General features: G+C 35.7%; 2 protein-coding genes across 5 annotated transcripts in view; both read right to left on the reverse strand.

Annotated features, from left to right (window-relative positions):
- Positions 1–5,650, reverse strand: part of LOC132431388 (kinesin-like protein KIF28P) — an 87,731-nt gene extending 82,081 nt beyond the window's left edge. Inside the window, 1 exon segment of the mRNA XM_060021237.1 lies at positions 5,582–5,650. Within this exon segment, the coding sequence (XP_059877220.1) occupies positions 5,582–5,650 (69 nt within the window).
- The window catches only part of AHCTF1 (AT-hook containing transcription factor 1), an 84,222-nt gene continuing 63,534 nt past the window's right edge, over positions 4,389–25,076 (reverse strand). For 2 of the 4 annotated variants that reach the window (XM_059997206.2, XM_059997176.2), the window contains 8 exons: positions 24,623–25,037; positions 22,892–23,015; positions 20,658–20,755; positions 18,371–18,579; positions 14,973–16,809; positions 10,228–10,361; positions 9,050–9,132; positions 4,389–7,080 (listed from right to left, as the gene is read on the reverse strand). In XM_059997206.2, coding sequence (XP_059853189.1) covers positions 6,891–7,080; positions 9,050–9,132; positions 10,228–10,361; positions 14,973–16,809; positions 18,371–18,579; positions 20,658–20,755; positions 22,892–23,015; positions 24,623–25,037 — 3,090 coding nt within the window. In that variant the 3' untranslated portion in view covers positions 4,389–6,890. The remainder of the gene's footprint in view (positions 7,081–9,049; positions 9,133–10,227; positions 10,362–14,972; positions 16,810–18,370; positions 18,580–20,657; positions 20,756–22,891; positions 23,016–24,622; positions 25,038–25,076) is intronic. The other 2 variants (XM_059997197.2, XM_059997185.2) reach the window with 2 other exon arrangements.

Genomic DNA, 25,076 nt, shown 5'->3' on the forward strand with positions numbered 1-25,076 from the left:
TACCTAGAGACAAATGACAATGAAAACACGACAATCCAAAACTTATGGGATATAGCAAAAGCAGTTCTAAGAGGGAAGTTTATAGCTATACAAGCCTACCTCAAGAAACAAGCAAAATCTCAAATAAATAATCTAACCTTAAACCTAAAAGAACTACAGAAAGAGGACAAACAAAACGCAAAGTTAGCAGAAGGCAAGAAATCCTAATGATCAGAACAGAAATAAATGAAATAGAAACAAAGAAAACAATAGCAGAGATCAATAAAACTAAAAGCTTGTTCTTTGAGAAGATAAACAAAATTGATACACCATTAGCCAGACTCATCCAGAAAATGAGGGAGAGGACTCAAATCTGTAAAGTTAGAAATGAAAAAGGAGAAGTTACAACAGACACCGCAGAAATACAAAGCATCCTAAGAGACTACTACAAGAAACTCTATGCCAATAAAATGGACAACCTGGAAGAAATAAACAAATTCTTAGAAAGGTATAACCTTCCAAGGCTGAACCGAGAAGAAATAGAAAATATGAACAGACCAATCACAAGTAATGAAATTGAAACTGTGATTAAAAATCTTCCAACAAACAATAGTCCAGGACCAGATGGCTTCACAGATGAATTCTATCAAACATTTAGAGAAGAGCTAACACCCATCCTTCTCAAACTCTGAATTCTTTCAAACATTTAGAGAAAAGGTAACATTCATCCTTCTCAAACTCTTCCAAAAACTGGCAGAGGAAGGAACACTCCCAAACTCATTCTATGAGGCCACCATCACCCTGATACCAAAACTAGACAAAGATACTACAAAAAAAGAAAGGTAGAGACCAATATCACTGATGAGTATCGATGCAAAAATTCTCAACAGAATACTAGCAAACAGAATCCAACAATACATTAAAAGGATCATACACCATGATCAAGTGGGATTTATCCCAGGGATGCAAGGATTCTTAAATATATGCAAATCAATCAATGTGATACACCATATTAACAAATTGAAGAAGAAAAACCATACGATCATCTCAATAGATGCAGAAAAAGCTTTTGACTAAATTCAACACCAATTTATGATAAAAACTCTCCAGAAAGTGGGCATAGAGGGAACGTACCACAACATAATAAAGGCCATATACGACAATCCCACAGCAAACATCATTCTCAATGGTGAAAAACTGAAAGCATTTCCTCTAAGATCAGGAAAAAGACAAGGATGTCCACTCTCACCGCTATTACTCAACATAGTTTTGGAAGTCCTAGCCTTGGCAATCAGAGAAGAAAAAGAAATAGAAGGAATACAAATTGGAAAAGAAGAAGTAAAACTGTCACTGTTTACAGATGACATGATACTATACATAGAGCATCCTAAAGATGCTACCAGAAAACTACTAGAGCTAATCAATGAATTTGGTAAAGTTGCAGGATACAAAATTAATGCACAGAAATCTCTTGCATTCCTATACACTAACAACGAAAGATCAGAAAGAGAAATTAAGGAAACAATCCCATTTACCACTGCAACCAACAGAATAAAATACCTAGGAATAAACCTACCCAGGGAGACAAAAGACCTGTATGCAGAAAACTATAAGACACTGATGAAAGAAATTAAAGATAATACCAACAGATGGAGAGATATACTATGTTCTTGGATTGGAAGAATTAATATTGTGAAAACGACTGTACTACCTAAAGCAATCTACAGATTCAATGCAATGCGTATCAAATTACCAATGGCATTTTTTATGGAACTATAACAAAAACTCTTAAAATTTCTATGGAGACACAGAAGACCCCCAAATAGCCAAAGCAGTCTTGAGGGAAAAAAAAACGGAGCTGGTGGAATCAGACTCCCTGACTTCAGACTATACTACAAAGCTACAGTAATCAAGACAATATGGTACTGGCACAAAAACAGAAACACAGATCAATGGAACAAGGTAGAAAGCCCAGAGGTAAACCAACGCACCTATGGTCAACTAATCTATGAAAAAGGAGGCAAGGATATACAATGGAGAAAAGACAGACTCTTCAATAAGTGGTGCTGGGAAAACTGGACAGCGACATGTAAAAGAATGAAATTAGAACACTCCGTAACACAATACACAAAAATGAACTCAAAATGGATTAGAGACCTAAATGTAAGACCAGACACTGTAAAACTCTTAGAGGAAAACATAGGAAGAACACTTTGACATAAATCACAGCAAGATCTTTTTTGATCCATCTCCTAGAGTAATGGGAATAAAAACAAAAATAAATAAATGAGACCTAATTAAACTTAAGAGCTTTTGCTAGCAAAAGAAACCATAAACAAGAAGAAAACCCTCAGAATGGGAGAAAATATTTGCAAATGAAACACCTGACAAAGGATTAATCTCCAAAATATATAAACAGCTCATGCAGCTCGATATTAAAAAAACAAACAACTCAATCCAAAAATGGACAGAAGGCCTAAATAGACATTTCTCCAAAGAAGACATACAGATGGCCAAGAGGCACATGAAAAGCTGCTTAACAACACTAATTATTAGAGAAATGCAAATCAAAACTACAATGAGGTATCACCTCACAACGGTTAGAAGGGCATCATTAGAAAATCTACAAACAACAAATGCTGGAGAGGGTGTGGAGAAAATGGAACCCTCTTGCACTGTTAATGGAATGTAAATTTATACAGCCACTATGGAGAACAGTATGGAGGTTCCTTAAAAAGCTACAAATAGAATTACCATATGATCCAGCAATCTCACTACTGGGCATATACCCAGAGAAAACCGTAATTCAAAACGACACATGTATCCCAATGTTCACTGTAGCGTTATTTACAATAGCCAGGTCATGGAAGCAACCTAAATGCCCATCGACAGACGAATGGATAAAGAAGATGTGGTACACGTATACAATGGAATATTAATCAGCCATAAAAAGGAATGAAATTGGGTCATTTGTTGAGACGTGGATGGATCTAGAGACTGTCATACAGAGTGAAGGAAGTCAGAAAGAGAAAAACAAATATCGTATATTAACGCATATATGTGGAACCTAGAAGAATGGTACAGATGAGACACAGATGCAGAGAACAAATGTATGGACACCAAGGGGGAAAAGCTGTGGGTGGTGGTGGTGGTGGTGTGCTGAATTGGGTGATTGCGACTGACATGCATACACTGATGTGTATAAAATTGATGACTAAGAACCTGCTGTATAAAAAAAAATGTGATCAAATGTATTCTATTGGAAAGAAGCAAAAATAGACCATATTTACTGTCTGAATTATATAATTTAATGATATTTAGCATCTATTGCAGATGTATTCATTATTGCAGATTGTATTTGCTTTATCAATGTCTTTGCTTTGGTAATCAAAATAAAATAAAATGAAAAAAAAAGAAATATGTAGGAATTCACTTTTGTTCTCTGATTAAGTTTGTTCCTAGCGTTCTATTTCTGGGTCATAGATTCAGTATCTTCTCTTATCTGACAATGTTAACTATGATGATAATGATTTTTGTTTGCTACCTGCATTATCTTTTGTTTTTTATTTGTTTTAGTCTTTGTGTTAGACCCTCAACAATTTCCTCAAAAAAAAAAAAAAGTACATTCTTTTTTGAGGTGCTAAATATGTTCTATCAATAAATCTGACCATGGTGATGGTTGCATGTATCTGTGAATATATTAAAAATAATTGAATTATACACTGTAAATTGAGTTAAATGTATAGAATATAAATTATAATTTCAATAAAACCATTTAAGAGATATTGATACTATGGTGAAAATAACTATAGCAGCTACTATTAAAAGTTTGTCTTGTTAAGCATAGTGCTAACTTACAGATCATTTCATCCAGTGTTTGTAACACTGACCCTGTGAGATATCAATATCTCCATTTTACACGTAAGGAATTCAAGGCTCAGAGCTTAAAAACGTGAAGGCTACACAGTGGGTAAGTGATAAAGTCAGGTTTTGAACCCAAGTTCATCCGACTTCAAAGGCTCCTGACGGCCTTTTTCTTACAACAAAGGAAGTCTCATAAAGTTGGTTCTCTGATCCCACAGTGAAGATAGAGACTGGATATGAAGTTAGAAAATTGGGCAGGGTCTAGGTCACCAAGGCAGTATAACAGTTGTCCAGGTGTGATCCATAACTCTTCACCCCCAAACCACCTCTTGAATTCATTCTCTTTCCTCCTTGCTACTATTCTAGTCGAAGATAACCAACTTTGCTGGTAGATTTGAATCAAATGCAATCACTTTTAGTGGACCTAAAGGCTGTATAATTATGTAACTGCTTTACTGCCCATTTCTATATCCTTGTTAACTGTTTAAAACTTGCAGTTAGTTTAGTGATATTAAAGTCCAGTGAAAAATACCCCTGGAATAACTTTCAATGTGTTGATGGGTTAGGTCATAAAATGGTTTTATTTCCTTTTGGCCAAAACATTTAATTTACTGATCACAAGTTAATTCTTTGACATTTTCTGCATCAGTTCCCTGAGAAACTATGCCACTTTAGAAACCTTAAATATCTGCTACACTTGAAGTTGTCTAGTTATACATATAAAGTTATCTAATCATATATCTGCCTGATTGCTAAAATATTTTCTGCAATATAGAGGAATGTCAAGGGACAGGGCAGAACTGATACCAACTGAAAATGTGCAAAGCAGTATTTTGTTTTAATGGACAAGAAAGAAGAAGCGGCAAATTGTACAAGCAGGAAAAAAGATGTAATATGAGGTCATCATTACACTGTATCCCATTCAGAATTAATTACTGTCAAATAAACCTTTGCATGCCGTTCTAGCATACTCTTATCCAAATCTTACTTATCCTTTATGGTCATCACAAATGCTTCTAGCTCCAGAAGTCTTCAAGTTCTGTGCAGGCAGAATGAACTACACCTGATCTTTCTCTGGGTGCCAAGATGATTTACCTTACCACGGTACATACTGCTATAAATTATTAACATACATAGACAGTACACTGTATCCTCAGTTTCTAGTTCAGCGTTTGAGCCACAACAAACAATCAAAACTCTGCTGAAGGGGTCAACTGTTAACAGTTATCTTAAGATTCAACTATTCCATTGATAATCAAAGATAGGCCAATTGCTAAAGGTCCCAGAATGAGTATAATCCATAAATTGTTTAACGACTGGTGTTTCTGTAAAGTTATATAAATACAATTATACATAAGAGCCTGTAAAATGCAGAGTTCATTCAGAACTGGGAATTTGTTTGCTTATGACCTATCGTTTTTGAGGGGCAAAAAGTACATTATTAAAAATACATAGCACATGTCTATATTCACCAAACTGGACTGATTTAAAAAATTATTAACTTGACAATACGTTTTTCTTGTCAATTTTTTTATTGTGCTATTCGCTCAAACGAATGAAATGTTTTCTGAATTATGTTTAGATCTTTAAATTACCCATTTAACAAGTTAATTTAAATTTAATATTTGGTAAATGACAAGCAGCTTAAATACAAGTTTGATAATCATTATTAAAAAAATTAATAAAGTGAAAGTCATAGTCAAACTTTCAACAAGGCAATGTAACATTTATCACTAACCTGACTGAAGGGCCGCACTCGTACTGCCACTCTCACACTGTCAATACTTGGCATAGGCATTTTCATCATTTTCCCATTATTCGTGTTATTTGGTATAAAAATAATGTAGAAAGTACACTGCTTATGCTTCACACTGAAACACTGAAAGCTTAGCCAGCAAAAGCAGTCTGTTTCTAGACAATCAATTATTAATGGTCCATTCATTACACACTATCAATTACCTGTTATAATTTTACAATACTTATTTATTGATGAATTTTATAGCCCACATCAAGCATCACCACTTAATTGCACACAGTCACATTGCAGAGAACAGTGGTTTTTCTCTTCCTTTTCCACATTTACTCACACTCTTTACCCATCCTCAATATTCTGTGCCTGAGGTCCTATGAGAATTTGTCATTTTAAAACCTGAATATTAAGGGACTTCTGCGATTCAGTAGCAAGCTCCTTCACAGCAAGAATCTTTATAAAATTTGATCAGACTTCTCATTCTATGAATATCAGGCACATACAAGGTGCACTGAATAGCCACGAAACAGATGTATTTTACATTTCCTTTCTGACTACTCAAACCCTTTTAAGAAGTTGCTAGTGAGCAGTGAACCGGTCAGTCTAACCTGGATAATCAGTCTCTGAATAATTAAGAGACTTGAAGGATAACAGCCTTTAAGCTTGCTGAACAAGAAATGCCAACATTATATTTAACCAATGCATTACTTGGAAAATTACTAATTTGAGGTAGAATGCACAAAATATGTTAAACTACAAAAGAGTGGCAAAATTACATGCCCATAATTCAATTTCAATACAGTAACAGCCTTCCCAATTTATGATTAGAAATCTTAATCACAGAAGCAAAGTGCATACATTATAAAACAGCAACTTAAAAAAAACAGTTCGATCATCTTCATTTTAAAATTGGTCTAATACTTTTAACCACAGAGAAAGAAAATGGAACCAATACCTACTAGCATATAAAATCATTATTAAAACAGAAATCCCCTCTCAAAAATCTAACAGACACACAGACTACTGTGAAGTATACACTTTATTTAACATTCCAATAATAAGCTATATTTACATATTATATAAATGTATGAAGTCTTAATATATAAAATAGAAAAAACTGCCTGGACTAAAAGAATCACACTCCATATGGAGTTACTTTACTTATTGAAGACATTCTGTTTACAAAAATTTACAATAATTTATATAAATTATTTTTCTTCCAAATTAGATGATTTTTAATAATCCACACAATTCTGATGACTTTACAAATAGGTGAACGTTAAAAACTGGAAAAAAATTACAGCATTTTTCTGCGTAGAACTTGCTTTGGAAAAGAAGACAATTTCTTCCTGCTCCTTCCAAGACTTTTTCCTGTTACTTCTACAGTCTTTCTTGGTTTGCTCTTTACTCCATCAACTGGGCTTGCCAAGGGGGAAATCAGCTTAATTTCTACTGGAGGAGGTGACCAACTTTCTTTTTCTGTGTTTCTGAAATAAAGATTTAATTTAAGTAACAATAAACATGTTATAATATAAAATGTAATTGGCTTCCCAATATATTGAAAGAAATTTTAGGGATTAGTCTTTTCTAGTGCTTTATTTTATAAAGGAGAAGTGAAATAAAACTTTAGTCAAACTAATCAGAGGCAGAGTTAAGGTTTCACATGATAGAAATTTTCTTTATGATTGGGATACTCAAAACAATTACTGCTGAATTTTCATTTAAATGTTTCATATGTATTAATACTGCTGGGTTACAAGGAGGGGTCAAGTACCAGTAGCCAGTCCATGGAATGAGAGCCCAGCAGGCCCATAATGAGATGTATGAGAAACGACAATTCTCAAACACCAGCAATTAGCAACTGTGTATATATTTTCATAATATGAAGTTTTCCACATATACCGAAAGCCAATTTATATGTAGTGTTATTATAGTCAAAAGCTTTCGTTAAATCAGTTTCTAAAGTAAGATAAAATGGATTGATTACTTTGTACTTTTATGAAATTCAACTTAAGCAAAATATATCTGAAATGGAGTAATTTCCCCATGGATGAAATTTTAATCGCTAATAGTGAAATAATCATAGAATTTTAAAAAGTTTTTAACGATTTTTACTGATAGTTATCTATCTTTACTAAGGTGAAACATCCCACTCCCTTCCCCCAGCTCACTGTAAAAACAAAGATTCAGTGGGTATTCAACTACTACTACCCTTCTTTTTTCTTTTTAATTAATTTTTATTGGAGTATAGTTGCTTTTTGTGTTACCTTCTACTGCACAGCAAAATAAATCAGCCATACATATACATACATCCCCTCCATTTAGGACACTACAGTGCATTAAGTAGAGATCCTTGTATTATACAGTATGTTGCCATCAGTTGTCTACTTTATACATAGTATCAGTAGTGTATATATGTCAATCCCAATCTCCCAATTCCTCCCACTGCCCCCCTTTCCCCCTGGTATCCATACATTTGTTCTCTACGTCTGTGTCTCTATTTCTGCTTGGCAATTAAGGTCATCTATATCATTTTCCTAGATTCCACATACATGCGTTAATATACAATATTTGTTTTTCTTTTTCTGACTTACTTCACTCTGTATGACAGACTCTAGGTCCATCCACCTCACTACAAATAACTCAATTTCATTTCTTTTTATGGCTGAGTAATATTCTGTTGTATATATGTACCACATCTTCTTTATCCATTCCTCTGTTGATGGGCATTTAGGTTGCCTCCATGACTTGGCTACTGTAAATAGTGCTGCAATGAACACTGGGGTGCATGTGTCTTTTTGAATTATGGTTTTCTCTGGGTATATGGCCCAGTAGTGGGATTGCTGGGTCATATGTAGTTCTTTTTTAGTTTTTTAAGGAATCTCCATACCGTTTTCCATAGTGGCTGTATCAATTTATATTCCCACCAACAGTGTAAGAGGGTTCCCTTTTCTCCACACCCTCTCCAGCATTTATTGTTTGTAGGTTTTGTTTTTTTTTTGCGGTACGCGGGCCTCTCACTGTTGTTGCCTCTCCCGTTGCGGAGCACAGCCTCCGGAAGCGCAGGCTCAGCGGCCATGGCTCACGGGCCCAGCAGCTCCGCAGCATGTGGGATCTTCCCGGACCGGGGCACGAACCTGTAACCCCTGCATCGGCAGGCGGACTCTCAACCACTGCGCCAGCAGGGCAGCCCTGTTTGTAGGTTTTTTGATGACGGCCATTCTGACTGGTGTGAGGTGATACCCTTCTTTAAAAAGGACGAATGAATGGGCCTTCATGCTATATAAGAAAGCCACCTTCTGCAGTGAAATCTAACAATTACACAGAGCCAGTGCAGATAAATGCCCCTAAGAATTACCCTTTTCTGATAAGCTTAATTTCTCTTTTTAAGTTAAGAGTCTTCTCTAATTTTAAGAAACAAAACGGAAAAAAATAATAGCATAGAAAAAGTCTTACTTGCTTGCTTGTTTTGTTCTTGCAGTCCTGGTTCTTTTCACTTGTTGCTTTGCCACAGTTTCAATTGATTGAGCATCATCTTCCTATAGGTTAAAAATTTTAAAAGATGAACTTTATGTAATTAAACAATTGAAATCTAAACTAAGAAGTTCCACCCTGAGTCAAGGAATATAGCCAAACAGTGCTAAATGAATTTAAACTTAACAAATATCAAATGGACTCCTTATATTTTTTGGTAGAAACCTTGGTCATCTAGGACAGCTCATTATCCCCTATCCCCACACATTATTATCTCCAAGTCTTATCAATTTTATTCTGGAATGTTTCCATTGTCCCCTGCCCTTTTGTTCTATTGACTCTGTCCAAATCCAGGCTCTCGCGGCATAAAAATTAGGCCACCAGTGACTATTTTTCCTCCCTAGAATTCCCTTTTCACCGAAACTACTTAAAGCATGCACATGGCTATTTGCTAGTTTGTGAACAGCCCCACCCCCTTCCTCATGCATCACTAGGCTTCTGTGCCTTTGCATCTGCTGTCTTCTCCTCCAGCAATGCCCATCTCCTTTACCTACAGGGCCTACAGGGTTATCTGGGTATAAATGATTCTTATCATGCTGTGCAATAATTATCTGTATTTTTGCCTCTTCAATTAAACTGAACTCCTGAAAAACAAGGAATCTGCCTGAATTATTTTTGTGCCTTTGTCCTTGTATAGTAACTGGCTCACAGCAGATAATTCAAGACATACTATGAATTAAAACTGGTAAATATAAGGGTATCATGCTCACATTCAATCCCTGAACTATTTTTATTTTAGAGTTACATGCAACTAGTCAGTTCTGAAACACTCTCTCTCCAAGTGTGGTCTGTGGATGACACTCCAGGGGGGTCAGGGACCTACATTTTAAATAAATACATCCAGATAATTATGGTGTGACACTACAATTTAAAAACCCTTCCCCTAATAGGTAATTTAAACTGCAGCTGCCAATAATAAACCACGAGTAACATACCAATCTGTCTTAAAGGTAGTATCCCCCAAAGTGCAGAAAAGACTATTTTGGACTTAATAGTATAAATGTCTGCTCTTTTTTAAAGAAGTTTATGTAGGAAGCATTGCTTAAAAAAATAAAAAGCATGTTTAAATACACATGCAAATAAAATCATGCATTTCTTACCAGTTCAGCTACAAGTTTGGATGTATTAGATGTGTTTTTCCGCCTGGTCCTTAAAGTAGGAGGTGAGAAGACAAATTGAGAAGATAAATCCGAAACTAATTCTTGCAGCTGCACAGGAGCCTCTATTTTTTTAGCTAAAGAAAGGTAGAAAGAAAGAACAAAACACTGTATATCTATTTATATATATCTATTTTATGTATAGAGACATATAAATTCAACTTGCAACAAAAAGCAAGATCTGTGAAGTGCAGTTAAGGGCAATAACGCAAAGCACAATAAAAAGAGGTATGGCATATTTGAAGGTTTGAAATATGGTATGGCAAAATGAAGGTTTGTGGCAAGTCTATCAGTGCCATTTGTCCAATAGCATTTGTTCACTTCATGTCTCTGTCACATTTTTGGTAATTCTCCCAGTAGTTCAAACTTTTTCATTACTATTATATTTGTTACAGTAATCAGGGATCTTTGATGTTACTATCGCAAAAAGATTAGCTAATCTTCAGATGATGGTTAGCAGTTTTTAGCAATAAAGTATTTTATAATTAAAGTATGAACATTTAAAAAAGACTATTGCACACTTAAAAGACTACAGTATAGTGTAAACATAACTTTTACATGCACTGGGAAACCAAAAAAATTGCGTGACCTGCTTTAATGTGATATTTGCTTTATTGTGATAGTAAGGAACCTAATCTGCAAATATCTCCCAGGTATGCCTGCCCTGTGTAACCTGAGCTACTTTGCTTCATAATTCCTACTTTTCCAGAGGCAAGGTTTTTATTTTTAAAAGTAATTTTATTTACAAAGAAGAGACTCAAACCTTCTTTCCTTTCAGCTTATTCTGAGCCAGTTGTTCCACGCAAGGGGAACAACAGAAAAGTCCACAGCATAACAGGAAAAAAGCAAACAGAAAGTAACAATACAGAAAAAACAGGCTGATAGAAAGATTTTCCATAGACAAATAGAAATGGTTTAATTAAGAATTACTTGAAAGTATGTAATTAAAAATATTTATCGGGCTTCCCTGGTGGCGCAGTGGTTGAGAGTCCGCCTGCCGATGCGGGGGACACGGGGTCGTGCCCCGGTCCGGGAGGATCCCACATGCCGCGGAGCGGCTGGGCCCGTGAGCCATGACCGCTGAGCCTGCGCATCCGGAGCCTGTGATCGGCAACGGGAGAGGCCACAGCGGTGAGAGGCCCGTGTACCGCAAAAAAAAAAAAAAAATCACACACTTCATCACAGATTTTTCCCGTTTTTACTATAGAGTCTCCATATTAATGGCAGTTTAGCAATGTGATTATGGAAGTGGCATGGTGCAGTTGAACCAGTCTGCCAGAAATTAAATCCTAGCTTCTGGATTTATTAGCTGTGGGACAAAAAGCAAGTTACCTAAACCTGTCTCTGCCTCAGTTTCTATAAAATGAGATTCAAAATGGCCCTTTAAAGTTACTGTGGAGATTAAAGATTAGAATAATGTTAATATATGGTAAGTGCTTTATGGATGTTTGCATGTTATAATGTTATTATTTCAGGAATATAATTTACAAATCTTTGGAATAAAATTCCCAAATTATAGTTCAATGATATTTCACCTACCGGGACAATCAAGAGTTCTATAAGATATCAAATTCTGTAAAGCATGTGATTTTTAACAAAAGAGGGTCAGAAATAAAAGTCATCTCTGCTCCCAGCTGATAAGTGGCATAAGTGGCACTGGTGGTAACTCCTCTCTTTTGCAGTTAAGATACAGGCAAATAAATCTATGCTCTATGAAAATGATACATTCTATTTTTCTTTTTCCAGGCTACCAGGAGCAACAGCTTCTTCGGCTTTTCAAAGACCAGCTCATATTTTTCACCTACAGTTCCCCACCGCACCCAAAGGAATAAAGAAGGAAATACAAAAATACATTATCACGCGCAAAAATGTTCGGCCCCACCATTCCTTCCATACGCTTCTATTAGCCAGACAAGACTTTATTATACTTTCAACTCCTTGCGTACTTCGGTAAGCTTCCTGAGGGTAAGTTTTGGTGGCCAGTGCTACTTAAGGCCTAAGAAGTTCAAAAGTCCTATAGATTCAAACCCAATAATGTACTGGTAGACAGCTTTCTGGGAAGGAAAAACCACCAACAACAAAAAACGCAACTCTGATTTACAGCATTTGCTTATTTCTGTGCTATAAATGTTCCATAGCTGGCTCACAAAATTCCTGAATATTTAACAACTGGCTCTCACTAGCCAGCAGGAATCGGCTCCAAGACATCACTATTTATTCATTACCTGGGCGATGTGGGTGCTCAGTTTCACTGAATTTCAATTTCCTCATTGTGGAAAGAAGGAATAATAGTACCTGTACTACTACAGTGGGTTATACTGAGAATCAAACGAACTGGTGAATGTATAGCCTAGTATAGACTCAGGTATACAGCAAACCCTTCTTAAATATCTGCTGCTGAGTAATGGAATTTGAGAAAATCTATTGAAATGTAAAGCTTTACATTCTTTTTAGTTAGTGATTCTATGATATCTGTTTCTTCGACATGTTTTTCAATTAAATAGAGGGTGGCCTCCAGCTTTCTAATCATTTCTGTATCCACTCTTCTCTGTACCTCCCACCCCTCCTTGAAGGAGTTTTTTTTTTTTTTAAATGCAAGTTGAATAGGCACAAGGGACAGAAGGTATTGTAAGAGTGCAGAAACTATAATCTGAGGGCAAAATAAGAAAGGAAACTAATGATGGTGTTAATTAACAAAAAGTAGTGAATACTCAATACTCACAAGAACCCTACGTAGTAGGCATTATTACCCACACTGTAAAGATGAGAAAACACGATTCAGAAAGGTTAAATGATTTTCTGCCCAGCTAGTACGTGGCAGAAGTGAGAAATCTCAGTCCCAAATTTCTTATCTAACCTCTCTCTAACCTCATACTAGAAGATGCTTATTGTTAATACCAGAAAATCTGAAGACAATTCAAATACCTGGCAGGAGAATGCTTGAGTGATCTGCGGCACATAAGTGAGACGAAATGCCACACGTGGACTCTATCCATGTGTAAAACACAAACAAAAAAATACAAAACCACGAACACTCAGGGTTTTGAGGAAAAATGCTCATGAAATAAGTAGGAGGTGGGAGGAGCAGTATATATATCTATACACAAACCGTAGTTTGTTGGGTTTTATAAAAAACAAACTATATATTCAACTAGAAGGATATACAAGAAAATGTGAACAGTGGTTACTGGTCCTCTAGTTGACTAAATACTTTTAATTTCTAATTTTCTGTGGCAGGCATATATTATTTTTATTACAGAAAAAAGTTATAGCTAACATGTATACAGATGACGACTATGTAAAGATAACAAATATCAGAATCACTGAGATATTTGGCTATGCTCTACCAAAAGAACCCCCAAATTTTGTGTTTACTATACTCTAAAAGTCATTAGAAAAGTATAAAAGAATTGTTAATGACATTCTTCTACCACTCACTGTTCTTTTTCATTTTAACTTTTATCTAAAATAGCAGCTTAGTAAAGTCAGCTAAAATCTCACACATTTGGTCATTTCATTTTCCTCCATGCCAAGTATAAGCATAACCACACTTTCCCAACAGCATGAAAAAACTGGATTATACAGTCCTACCAAAATCTCCTATAACTACAGATCATTTTTTGGTCAAATGATCAATTCTACGGCAAAAGGCCCTTTCCTGGGCTTGTGCTATGTAAATATAACAACTGGACTTCATGAATACAATATACTTAAAGAGGTTTTTACACAGTGAATGTTGAAGACAGAAAATTTCAGTTTGCAGGTTTTTAAATGACTTATCTTTCTCTTGGCCTTCCCCAAGTCAGGAAGCAACTATATAGGATGTTCACTAATGCATTTAAAAATGCATGCAATAGTTTAAAAAAGTTTAGTAGAACAACAAAGATACCTACTTTACTTACAAGTCCCTAATCTTTATCAGCACCTTTTTAGACCTTTTTCCTTAATTGTCTCCCTCACTGAATTCCCCCCACCCCGCAAGAAATCTTAATAGCACAGATAATACTGTATATCTGTTTATGTACTTTATGTATATCTCTGCCTTATACATAAAAAAGAGTAAGATATTTTCACCCTTTTGGGAGAGACATCACTCCTGTTGAGAAGGTATGAACTATACCAACCAAACAGTACAATCATTAGCTCACTTATCGTCAGTGAGGGAGGTTGGGCATGTAGCCTTGCCAGTTCATAGACAATAGGGAATATGGATTTAAATAATTTCTGTATTGTAATCAATAGAATTCTACTGCTGTTTCCCTTCAAAACAATTTGAAGTTGTGGACATCACCTGGGATATGAGCCAAAAATGATGGTTCTATCTGGGGAGAAACCAAAATTAAGTCACAAGATATAAGGGCAGAATGAAGAGAAATAATACTATTCTAAAAAATTAAACCTATGTCAAGTGAATTATAGGATTTAAAAAGTCATGGTGAAACAGAAATTCTTGAACCTAAAAATAAACTTTAAAATATAAAATATTTAAATTTTACTATCAAAAGATCAAAATCGGTTTTTGTTTTTTGAAGGGGGAGGAATTCCCTGCAACTACAAATCATTTTTAGAAGAAATAATCCATTAGTGCCTTAACACAAAATCTAATCATGTTTGAACCAACAGAATTTTTTTTAAACTGAAGACTTTGAATGAGATGAAAATTATGCTTTGAAAAGAAATAAAAGTACCTTTCTCTTTCCTTGGAACCTTTGACACAGGAGAAGAAAATAAAAAAGACTCATTTTTTGGTTCAGAAAGGTCTGGCAACAAGATGGTCTTGCTAGATCTAGTCCTTGTGCTATGGGAAGATCTAGTCAAAGCAACTGTGGCAAGCAATTTTTCTTCTCGGTCATTTGGTTCTTTGTCTGTCATTTCTTCATCTATGCATTTTTCTGATATTGAGCGTAATAAACGTTTTTGGCTTTGGTTTTCAGTCCTTTTTGTAAGCTTCTTCTTAGAGCTCATCGCTGTAACAAGTTCCTCATTTGGCACTAAAACTGATTTTTCTAAAGCTGGTTTGCCAACATCAGCATTTTCACTTTTAGCTGGGGTGTTTCTTGTAGATTTCCTTTGGATGCCGAGACCTTCTCTCTTCTTGAGACTTCTTGCTTCCTTAACAGCCTTAGAGTCTACATCTTCAGATGGATTAATTTTTCTTGGTCTACCACGTTTCCTAGGTGTAGCAGGAGTATCAAATTCTGCTTGAAGAGTCAACTGGGATGAACCAAGTTTGGAATCTTCTATTACATCTGACGCACTAACTTCTTTCTTTTTAACCCTTTTACTATGTTGAATTGGCAGTTGCTCTTCAATGGACTCCCCACCTTGTTTATATCCTGTATTTTTAGAAGTTTCCAAATTAGAACTTCTCAATTTCCTGGTACTTCTGCTAGGACTTGATACTTTACTGACTTTCAGATCATTTATAACTTCAACACTTTCCTGATTTTCGAGAGGTTTTTTAATTCGTTTAGGAGTCCTTTTTGTAACAGATGAAAGCTTAACTTCTTTTCTAAAAGAAGTTTCTTCAGTTGCTGGTTCCAACAGCTGAGATGATTTTAAACTTCTTAATTCCCTACCTGGAGTAACCTGTAATTCTGGTTCCACAGAATTAATATTTTCTAAAGTGTCTTGATTAATTTCTTTTTTTCTCCTTCCTCTCCTAGGAGTAATAGAATTTTGAGGTATTTGCTGGTTATGAGATATTCCTTTATCATCAGAACAGGCACTTTCAAAAGCCCCTGAAATTTCTTTTGTTTTCCTAGTTTTCTTCATAACTGAAAGTCCCAGCATCTCAGGAGTAGCAACATCTGCTGACTCTTCCTGTTGTGCCGATTTGACATTCAGGTTTTGGACACGTCCTCTGTTGCGAGTTCTGGAGGAAATCATGTCATTAACCTCGCTGACATTTATAGTCACCGTACTCGTTTCCTGAACAGTCTTAAATGTAGATTTGGCTAACTTGGTGGAACACATTACCTTTTGGCTTATTAAAGGTATGTTTTCTTGAATGGACTGTTCCATTGTATCTGAAGTAATTTCTTTACTTCTTGTGTCTTTAATTACGTCTAATAAATTTTCTGCGATTGCTACTTTAATTGGTTCAGGCACATATGGTAATGTCTCTACCCTTTGGGACTCCTGATCGCTAGTTATGACAGATGGCAAATTTGCAACATGTCCGTGATTATCGTTTTCCCCACTGTATACATGTTTTTCCTCAGTGGCTGCATTAGCTGCTTTAGCTAGCACATTAGATGCTGCAGAATCACCTGTCTCTACTTCTCCTTCTTCACCTTCCAAAATCAAGGTAAAGTTGCTCTGTGGCACAAAAAGTTCCCCATCTACTTCAGCAATGTCACACTCAGCAGAGTCTTTGTTATCAGGTAAGTCACAAAACTGTTGCTCAATGGTATCAAAATTGTATCGAAGCTTAAGAGTTCCTGAGGGATACAACTCACTAAATGAAAGATTCCTAGCCTCTTGTCCTGAATCTTGAACTTCAAGCTTTTCATGTTCAATTACCTAAAATGAATTAAAGATAAGAGACTGTTAATGTATACATTTATTTTAACCTAAAGCATAAATTTTTTTCATGACCACCTCTCCCTCGGTGTATGAATTGTTAAACATAAACTACATTTGATATGGCATGTACTTATGGGTTTACTTTATAAAATATCCATTTAAGCAATTAGACTTTCTCACTCAGTCAAAATAACTAGATAGAAAAAGATTGAGATTCTGAATGGAATTAAAAGTAGAATTCTACATTTCCCTGGCTAAAAAAGACAGTCTTAACAAAACCTTAAAAATTATTATGATGCTAACAGTTGTGATAATTAAGGACTTATTCTATTCTCACCCAAGGAAAGAAAAATTAACTGGAGAAAAAGAAACAACCCCCAAACTGTGTTTTAATGATAATCCCCAAATTACCTAACTAACCACACTTTTTCTAAACAGCATGATCCCCATAAGGTTGAAGAAGAATTCACCTACATAAGCTCCCTTGGGCTAGACTCAATCCTCTTCCCTTTGCTGGGGCTGCATAAACCATGAAATTCCTAAGGCTTTCAAGTTCAGTACCTCTCTTGCAAGGGTTTGGTGGAAGAAGGAATGCTCCTTGCATTTACCTTTTGGTAAGGGAAGGGGAGAAAAAGGAGGAGGCAGAAAGTAACAGAGAGATCTCCTGACCAAGAAGGTAGAACATTACCACCCACCTAAACAATGACATTTTCCCACTCCCCAAACATTCAGTGAAATGAAAGACTGGAAATACCCAGAAATGAGGATTCCCATTTACACCATGCCCACAAATTGTGTTAGCTTCCCAGCTGAAGGAACAGGGACTTTATCCATCTAACTCACGGTGACAATACTCATGAAACTGAATATGGATAACCATGACATTTCTATGAGTTAAACCTCCCAAATATTATACAATCACATCTCTATAAATAATTAGAAGAGGTGATTTTTCTTCATCTTAAATTCATGTATCATATAAAAGTTGCCTGTTGATAATAAAAGAGATTTGGTGGAATTTTAGGAAATGTAAGTCATATTAAATACCAACCCCCCTCCACACACACAAAAAAGCCCCCACCTTTCTGGAACGTCTAAGAAGTTAAACCCCAGCCAGCAGAACAGCATTTTCCCACAAGTATGAATTGGGGGGTGGGGAGGGTGGGGGGTGGGAAAGAATCCTATTTAACTGTACTCAATTATTCTCAAATATACGCTCTGGATAGTTTCGATGTCACACATGTCTCTAGAGTAACCAATATCTGTTTTCTTATGGCTAAAAGAACTTTCATTTGAACCGGATACTGAGCAAAAATTAAATTATTAAAATTGTGACTTCTTTAACACAGCCTTTTGGTTTTCATGAAAAACAATTTCTTACTTAAAGGATGTGCTCCGTAATTCCACAATATATTTATATACTTTTTTGAACACAGATTTTTATAAAGAGGTTTTCATATAGTAGTCAAATAAATGAATACATTAGATTTGAACTATGGTTTGAAACCTAACTAAACCAAAACTGACTGACAAAGAAATGAAAAATTATTTTTTTTACATGAATTTCTTGAGTATCAGGAGAATCATCAGAAATTGGAGGCTTTTCTTCTGGTAAGTCAACACTTGCTTTTAGTACATCAACTTCTATTTCATGATCTTCTTTTAAGTTCAGTGCTGTTTCCTGGTCAAGCCTATGTTCAGAGATAATAGGGCCTTCAGAGATAACAAGCCCAGAGCTTCCACCATCACCAAGAACATCAGCCATAGCTGAAAGAAAAATGAGAGTTAATCTTCCATATTTTAAGCTACAAACAAAAAAAGATATATACACAACTGGGGAAGCAAACAGAAGGGAAAAGGCTGCATTGCACTTAATGTTTCCTTGAAAAACTGTCATAGTGCCAAAAAATTTCTAACATCTTAAAAGAGGAAAAGCCTATGAGGATTTACATATCACTCCTGTTTCATCAGTATCCAATCACTCAGTTTAAACAATACATATTTGCTTTCCACAAAAATAAAACACAGAAGATAAATTTTACATTTAAAAATGACAACTTTGGTTTTTCTCAACTAGAATATAATTCTTGCCCTTACTGTGAAACTTTAATATGACGATAAACTGCTCTGAGGAGCTCAGATGTGTTTGTTCCTTATTAATCTGAAAATTATGTTCACCAGGTGACTACTAGACAACCAGCTATTCTTGTTGAGCCGTTACAGAATTACATGAGGGACATGCAATCTGGGCTTTGATCTGGCTGTGAAAAGGACTAGATATTTCCCTTTTGGCAGAAAGCATCCAAATGGCCACATATTCTACCACTTAAATAAATTGGGGGGGATCATAAAGAAAAATTTCTCATCTTTCACCTTCCTCTTTAAACAACCTTTACTGGCGAAAACAATAAAATATTAAAAATCTGTGCACACTCCTTGACCCAGCAAGGCCACGTTTAGGAATCTGCTCAAAAGAAACACTGACACAGACTGTGCAAAGATGCATACACAATAATATTCACTGCAGAAATGAGACAGCAAAACAAACAAAAATGGTCATCAGCTCAAACTGTTCACCAATCAGCAATTAGTTAAGCATACCACAGAACATCCATACTATGAAATACTATTATAGCCACTAAAAAAAACAGAATTAATCTGTATTAATGACATGGAAAAATATCTTAAATACACTGTTAAGTGAAAAAAGTTGTTGATTGTAATAAATTTGTTAATAATTTATAATAGCTAACATTTACTGAGCTTTTATTAACAGTGAAAGCTATTAAATTTTATAGACAAAGAAACAGAAGTATAGCTCATAGTCTTATACATAGTAAGTGCAGAACAGGGTTATGAACCCAAGCAGTCTGTTTAAATCCTTGGTATTCTCCATCCACCACACTTACCTCCTCTTTCAACATACTGGGGAAAAAAATGCACAGGAAAAAAACTCAGGGAAAAGACACTTTCTTAATAATAGATTCTTAAACTGGGTAACTGGGTTATGGGGATTTTTACTTTATATGTGAGACTATGATTTCCTGATTATTTTACAGTAAATATATATTACATTCTTAATGGGCGAGGTGGGGTGGGGGGAGAACAGGTCTACTCAAACTTGTCCTAAGCCCTATTCATAATGTGACAGGCAGAAGGATATAACGGTTAAGAACATGAGCTCTAGAGTCAGACAGTGTCAACACCATATGTGAAATGCTTAGACAAGTCCTCACGAGAAATGCTTAGACAAGTTCTAGGCACAGGCATTCAAGGTGTCTGCTTTCCCTAAACCCAACTGTGAGTTCAATGAGGAAAATATATGTTCCTCATCTCTGTATAGTCAGGGTCTGAGAGGAGGCACTCAAAAAAAAAAAAAAAAAAACAAAAAAAACAAATTCCATGTATCTGTTCATTTTCCCTGGAGCAAATTCAGTCATTTGAGATTATTTTCTAATAATAATAAGCCAATCTTGGCTATATGTTACCACAAACACAGAATAAATATGGAAGTTTCCCTGTATATATAACTGAATCTCAGAAGATCAAAAAGCAGGTGTGCAGTCTGGCTGGGGACTGGTAATTTACTTTGCTCTTCTTTAAATATGTCCACAAAAGCTATTCTAAGACTTCCACTATGAGAACCAAAGAGTGTTTTATAAGCAACCCACTGTTTGGTAGCTAACATACCTCCTCAGAATTCTATTTTTAGCTGGGGAAACAACTGGAGAATAACTGAGATAACAAAGTCTGGATTATTATTCAGATTCTTTTGTCCTAAGAATAGAACACTCTTTAGACACAACACTAAAATGAAATAATTCTAAAGTCAAAATAATACATACATTTATTGTTACCTGCTCTAATTGTAGAGGTACAGCTTTCAACAGATACTAGTCCTTCGTCTAAAACAGGCACCTTGGACTTCGGGGTGAGGATTTTCCTTTAGAAATTGAAATATATACTTTAGTGGGTAAGAAGATTCCATCTGCTCTAACCTGCTTTACCCAATTCTTACTTTTCATTTTGTTCATGAAAACTGAGGTTCAGAGAAAATACCATGCAACTTCATCCAGAATAATACTAAATAATTTACAAGTGAATTTAGAAACAAGTAATGCTGTATTTGTTTTTCCTATTTTCTAAATTTTTTTTGTTGAATACAATGGCATGACCTTAAACTACAAATAAAATGATTTTAAAATGCTGGTCAGTATAAATTACACTTAGGCCAATTTTTAATTATCTGTGGCCACATTCTTCAAATAAATCTGTCAAATATTATAGACATTTCCCCCATATACTCAGTAGAATCAGATTCAATATTTTATTGCTAACTGGAAAGCACATGATAAATGCCTCAAAATCGGAGACCAGTGTGACCTGCGTTAATTCACTTGATAAGTGAATCATCTTCTGGAAAGATGCTGACAGTGGTCCCTTTCTATTCTGAGCTGGCCTTTCCCTAAAGCCAACTAAAGCATGCTGATTTTTTAAACTGGACAAACTGTAAAGTAAATTCAAGAAAAAGTATGTATTTGGAATATATACACATTTATTTGTAGGTATATTTGTAAGACTTAACTCAATCACAATATTTATAGTAAGGATAACTAAGAACCCACAACCAAATAAGTTTACATTTAAAAAGGAACTAGCTTGCCAAGGATGGTGAATATTCACCTAGATTGTTACTGATGATGGCTCTTTTGATTTGCCATTGTTGTGATTATCCATCAAACCCATTACAATAAATATTAGTTTTCAATAAAATTTTAAAAACCTTAGAATTAAACAACAAAACAATCTTGATAATCCTTTTGTACTGTTTCTCCCTCTTTTTCCATGAAGGCCTGGCAAAGATCACAGTTTATCAGGATTTCTCTTCTCAAAAGTGAAGCATCTGATTGAGTTCAATGTATGAGAGGTGACTATCATGATACTGATTTTTGTGCGTGGTTTGTGAAGTCACTCTCAAGACTTATAAATCAATGAACCATTTACAACGCCTTAAATTATCACATTTTATGTGGGTTAATCTTAGTAAATTACCCTTACTACTTCTTGATAACTGAAGCTGCAACTTTTTTGGTATTCTCTATAACAGCAGTCAACCTTTTTGGCACCAGGGACCAGTTTCGTGGAAGACAGTTTTTCCACGGATGAGGGGGGATGGTTCAGGCAGTAATGCGAGCGATGGGGAGCGACAGATGAAGCTTCACTTGCTCGCCCGCCACTCACCTCCTGCTGTGCGGCCCGGTTCCTAACCGGTACCGGTCCGCAGCCCCGGGGTTGGAGACCCCTGCTCTGCAACAGTGCTGCTCAAAGTGCTGATATACAATGTGTCCAGTCTTGCAATGAGATAAGGAGTTTATGCCAGAAGGTCAATCAATCAATTACTTCACTGATTAGCTCAGCTGACTTTCAAAAAAGGCTACTGATATATATTCTAACAGAAGCTGCTATCTTGTTGTAGACCATAAACTGGGAACTGGCATCAATCTTACTAGACCGCACTTTAAGTAGCACTGCCATACATCATCTAGTACACGGGCTAAATGTGTTAAGTGCTAAATGAAACGGAATAATTGGGAGCATAACAGTTCCAGCAGTCACTGAAAAACAAAAACTGCTAGAGTCTTGTATCAATCAAATGGCAGGGAACACTACTGCCTCTGAACCATCTCCCTTATGCTCTGCCTTGGTGCTATAGGATACATACCTGATCATCCTGAAACCACTGAAAATGGGACAGCATGGAGGGATGCGTGGCTGTGAGTGACACTTTTGGTATTCAACAAAAATAGAATCACCAAAGAATATTAAAGAGTTCTGCCTCAACTTATCATGTCTCTATATATTTAGGAAACATCTGGTATCATTCTCAGATTTCATAATAACTACGAAATAACACAGTTGTACAAATTTACTTCTTTCATAACAGAAAACTTTACCAAAATGGAAATGCCAAAGATCAAAATAAGAGCTCAGCTATGCATAGAACAAATATCAATATTTACTACTGCTTCACAGTTGCATTAAACTTTATTAATATTTGAAATTTTCTCTATAAACTTACCCTTCACAGACTGATGGTACACAAAGAGAAGCTTCAACTCCTTGAATGGGGCTTAAGGTATTTAATTCTGAAAGTGCCCCCTCTGCACCTAAGAGATCCTTTGTTTCTGCATCTTCTAAAGTGCCTATAAATCACACAGTTAAGAACATTCATAATTATTTAGGCTAAATGTTTAGCGATTACTCACGGTCTTGGCCTATTCCTTTTTAATAAGTTGTTGGGTCTGCTTTTTGTACTTTTAGATTTACTCCATTGGCATCAGACTGCAAGTTCCTTCTAATTCTCTGAGCCTAGGTCAAGAGCCCCCCTCCCAACCCCCTCTCTTTCATCTACCACTCACACTTTTGGCTTAACAGGCACTGTTGCAAGTGTTCTACATTTAACAACTCTCTTAATCCTCAACATCCAAAGAGGTAGTACTATTACTCCCATTTTACAGATGAGAAAACAGAAGCATCTGGTTACACTGCTTATCCCAGATCACAAACCTAGTAACTAGCTGAGCTAGTAAGATTCAAATCTAGCTATTTCACTCTAAAGTTTGTGCTATATAATCCCCCACAAAAACAATAAAAATTTCTATTTGAGACTGTCTAATCATTTTAGGACTAATCAATGAAGATACTGCCATGAACATCCTTGTCCAACTTTCCCCATTCAAATATTTCAGTGGAACACAGCACATCAAAAGAGTAACGTAAACTTCTAAACATATGCTATTTATAAAGAGAGTCCTAAATTCTTAGAGCAATTAATAATGTGTATATTTATTAAATAAAGACATCATAGCCCAAACTTCACTGCATTCACATTTTAAGAAACCTTAGTTCAGCTTAGGCAGAACGTATTTCCCCAAAGAAACCACTATGACACAGATTTTTATATAAGTATTGGGTTTTACATATTTAAAGTTAAGAATTACCTTTAAATCTATGCAGGGGTAAGAAAACATAAAAATAGAATAACTTTTCTGATCCACCAATTCTAAGCCAAATCTCTCCCCTTCCTGGTGTACTATCTACTGGTCCCTTCTATGTTCCCCAGTGTAGCATTTATCAAACTGCATTGTACGTGCTTATTTGATATAATCCACTAGGTTCAAAATTACATGTGGGCAGGTGCTATGTCTACTTATTACTTTATCACTTAGCACACACAAAGCCGGAGCCCACCTGTTGCACATAAATTAGGGGCTCAAAATTTTTTTGACAAATGAATATAAAGACAATAAATTCATGGGTCTTTGGACATTACTTTTCAGTTCCAGTGATTATTTTGGAGGTAGGGATGGAGAGTAGAATGAACTTCCTGTTTTCTGAGCAGCCTTCTAGAAAGTTGAGGCTGCTGTATGGATAAGTTAATCTAGTCTGTAAAGGTAGTATTATTATTTCTCATAGCTATAGGAAGACCTTAAGTCACACTGATACCTGACATTTCTTCCTTAACCATAACTGTTCTTTTCCAAATTTCATTTCCAAATAAAAACAGAACACACATTAAGTTCCGCTCTCCTCAAATCTCATACCTACTTATAATGAATGTAACAATATAAGTAAGCCATATTTGTAAGTGGAAAGAATTAAGATATGTGTATTATGTCTAGAACCTACTGTGCTGTGACCATACAATTATTTAACCCCGATGCTTTTCTGAAAAAGCAGACAAACCTCTATTACAAATTTTACTGAAGAGTATCAATGGCCATTTTGAATATTTGGGATGAGTTCTTACCCATTTGTTTCTCCAGGTCTGGAGGAGTTACTTCCAATTCAAATGTATCTTTATCACTGCTCTCAGTCTGTTCAGTTAAATTAGTAATTTGTTCAGTGGAAGAGCGTGTCACTGGCTTAGAGGCCATGAAAATACCTTCAAAGTCTTCTGGTGATGGAGCATCCTGATACTCCAAGGTAGTCTGGTCTGATCTGGTTGAAGTATTGCTATTTTCTATGTTCACATCCAGTTTCTCCAAACTTTGTGAAGTTGTATCCTGTGACCTCACATTAATTTCTTGATGGTCCTTTTCAGGGCTATTCAGGGGAAAAGATGTTGCCTTATCTTTATTCTTCAGCCATTCAGCTTCTGCTGGAACTGCACATTTATGGAAAGGTGCAGTAATTAATGCTTTTGTTTTGCTGTCATCTGCAGCCTGTTAAGTAAAAGGTTTGGAGAAAAATAATTTTACTAG

The sequence above is a fragment of the Delphinus delphis genome, chromosome 1 (assembly GCF_949987515.2).
Source record: "Delphinus delphis chromosome 1, mDelDel1.2, whole genome shotgun sequence".
In the NCBI taxonomy this organism is placed as follows: Eukaryota; Metazoa; Chordata; class Mammalia; order Artiodactyla; family Delphinidae; genus Delphinus; species Delphinus delphis.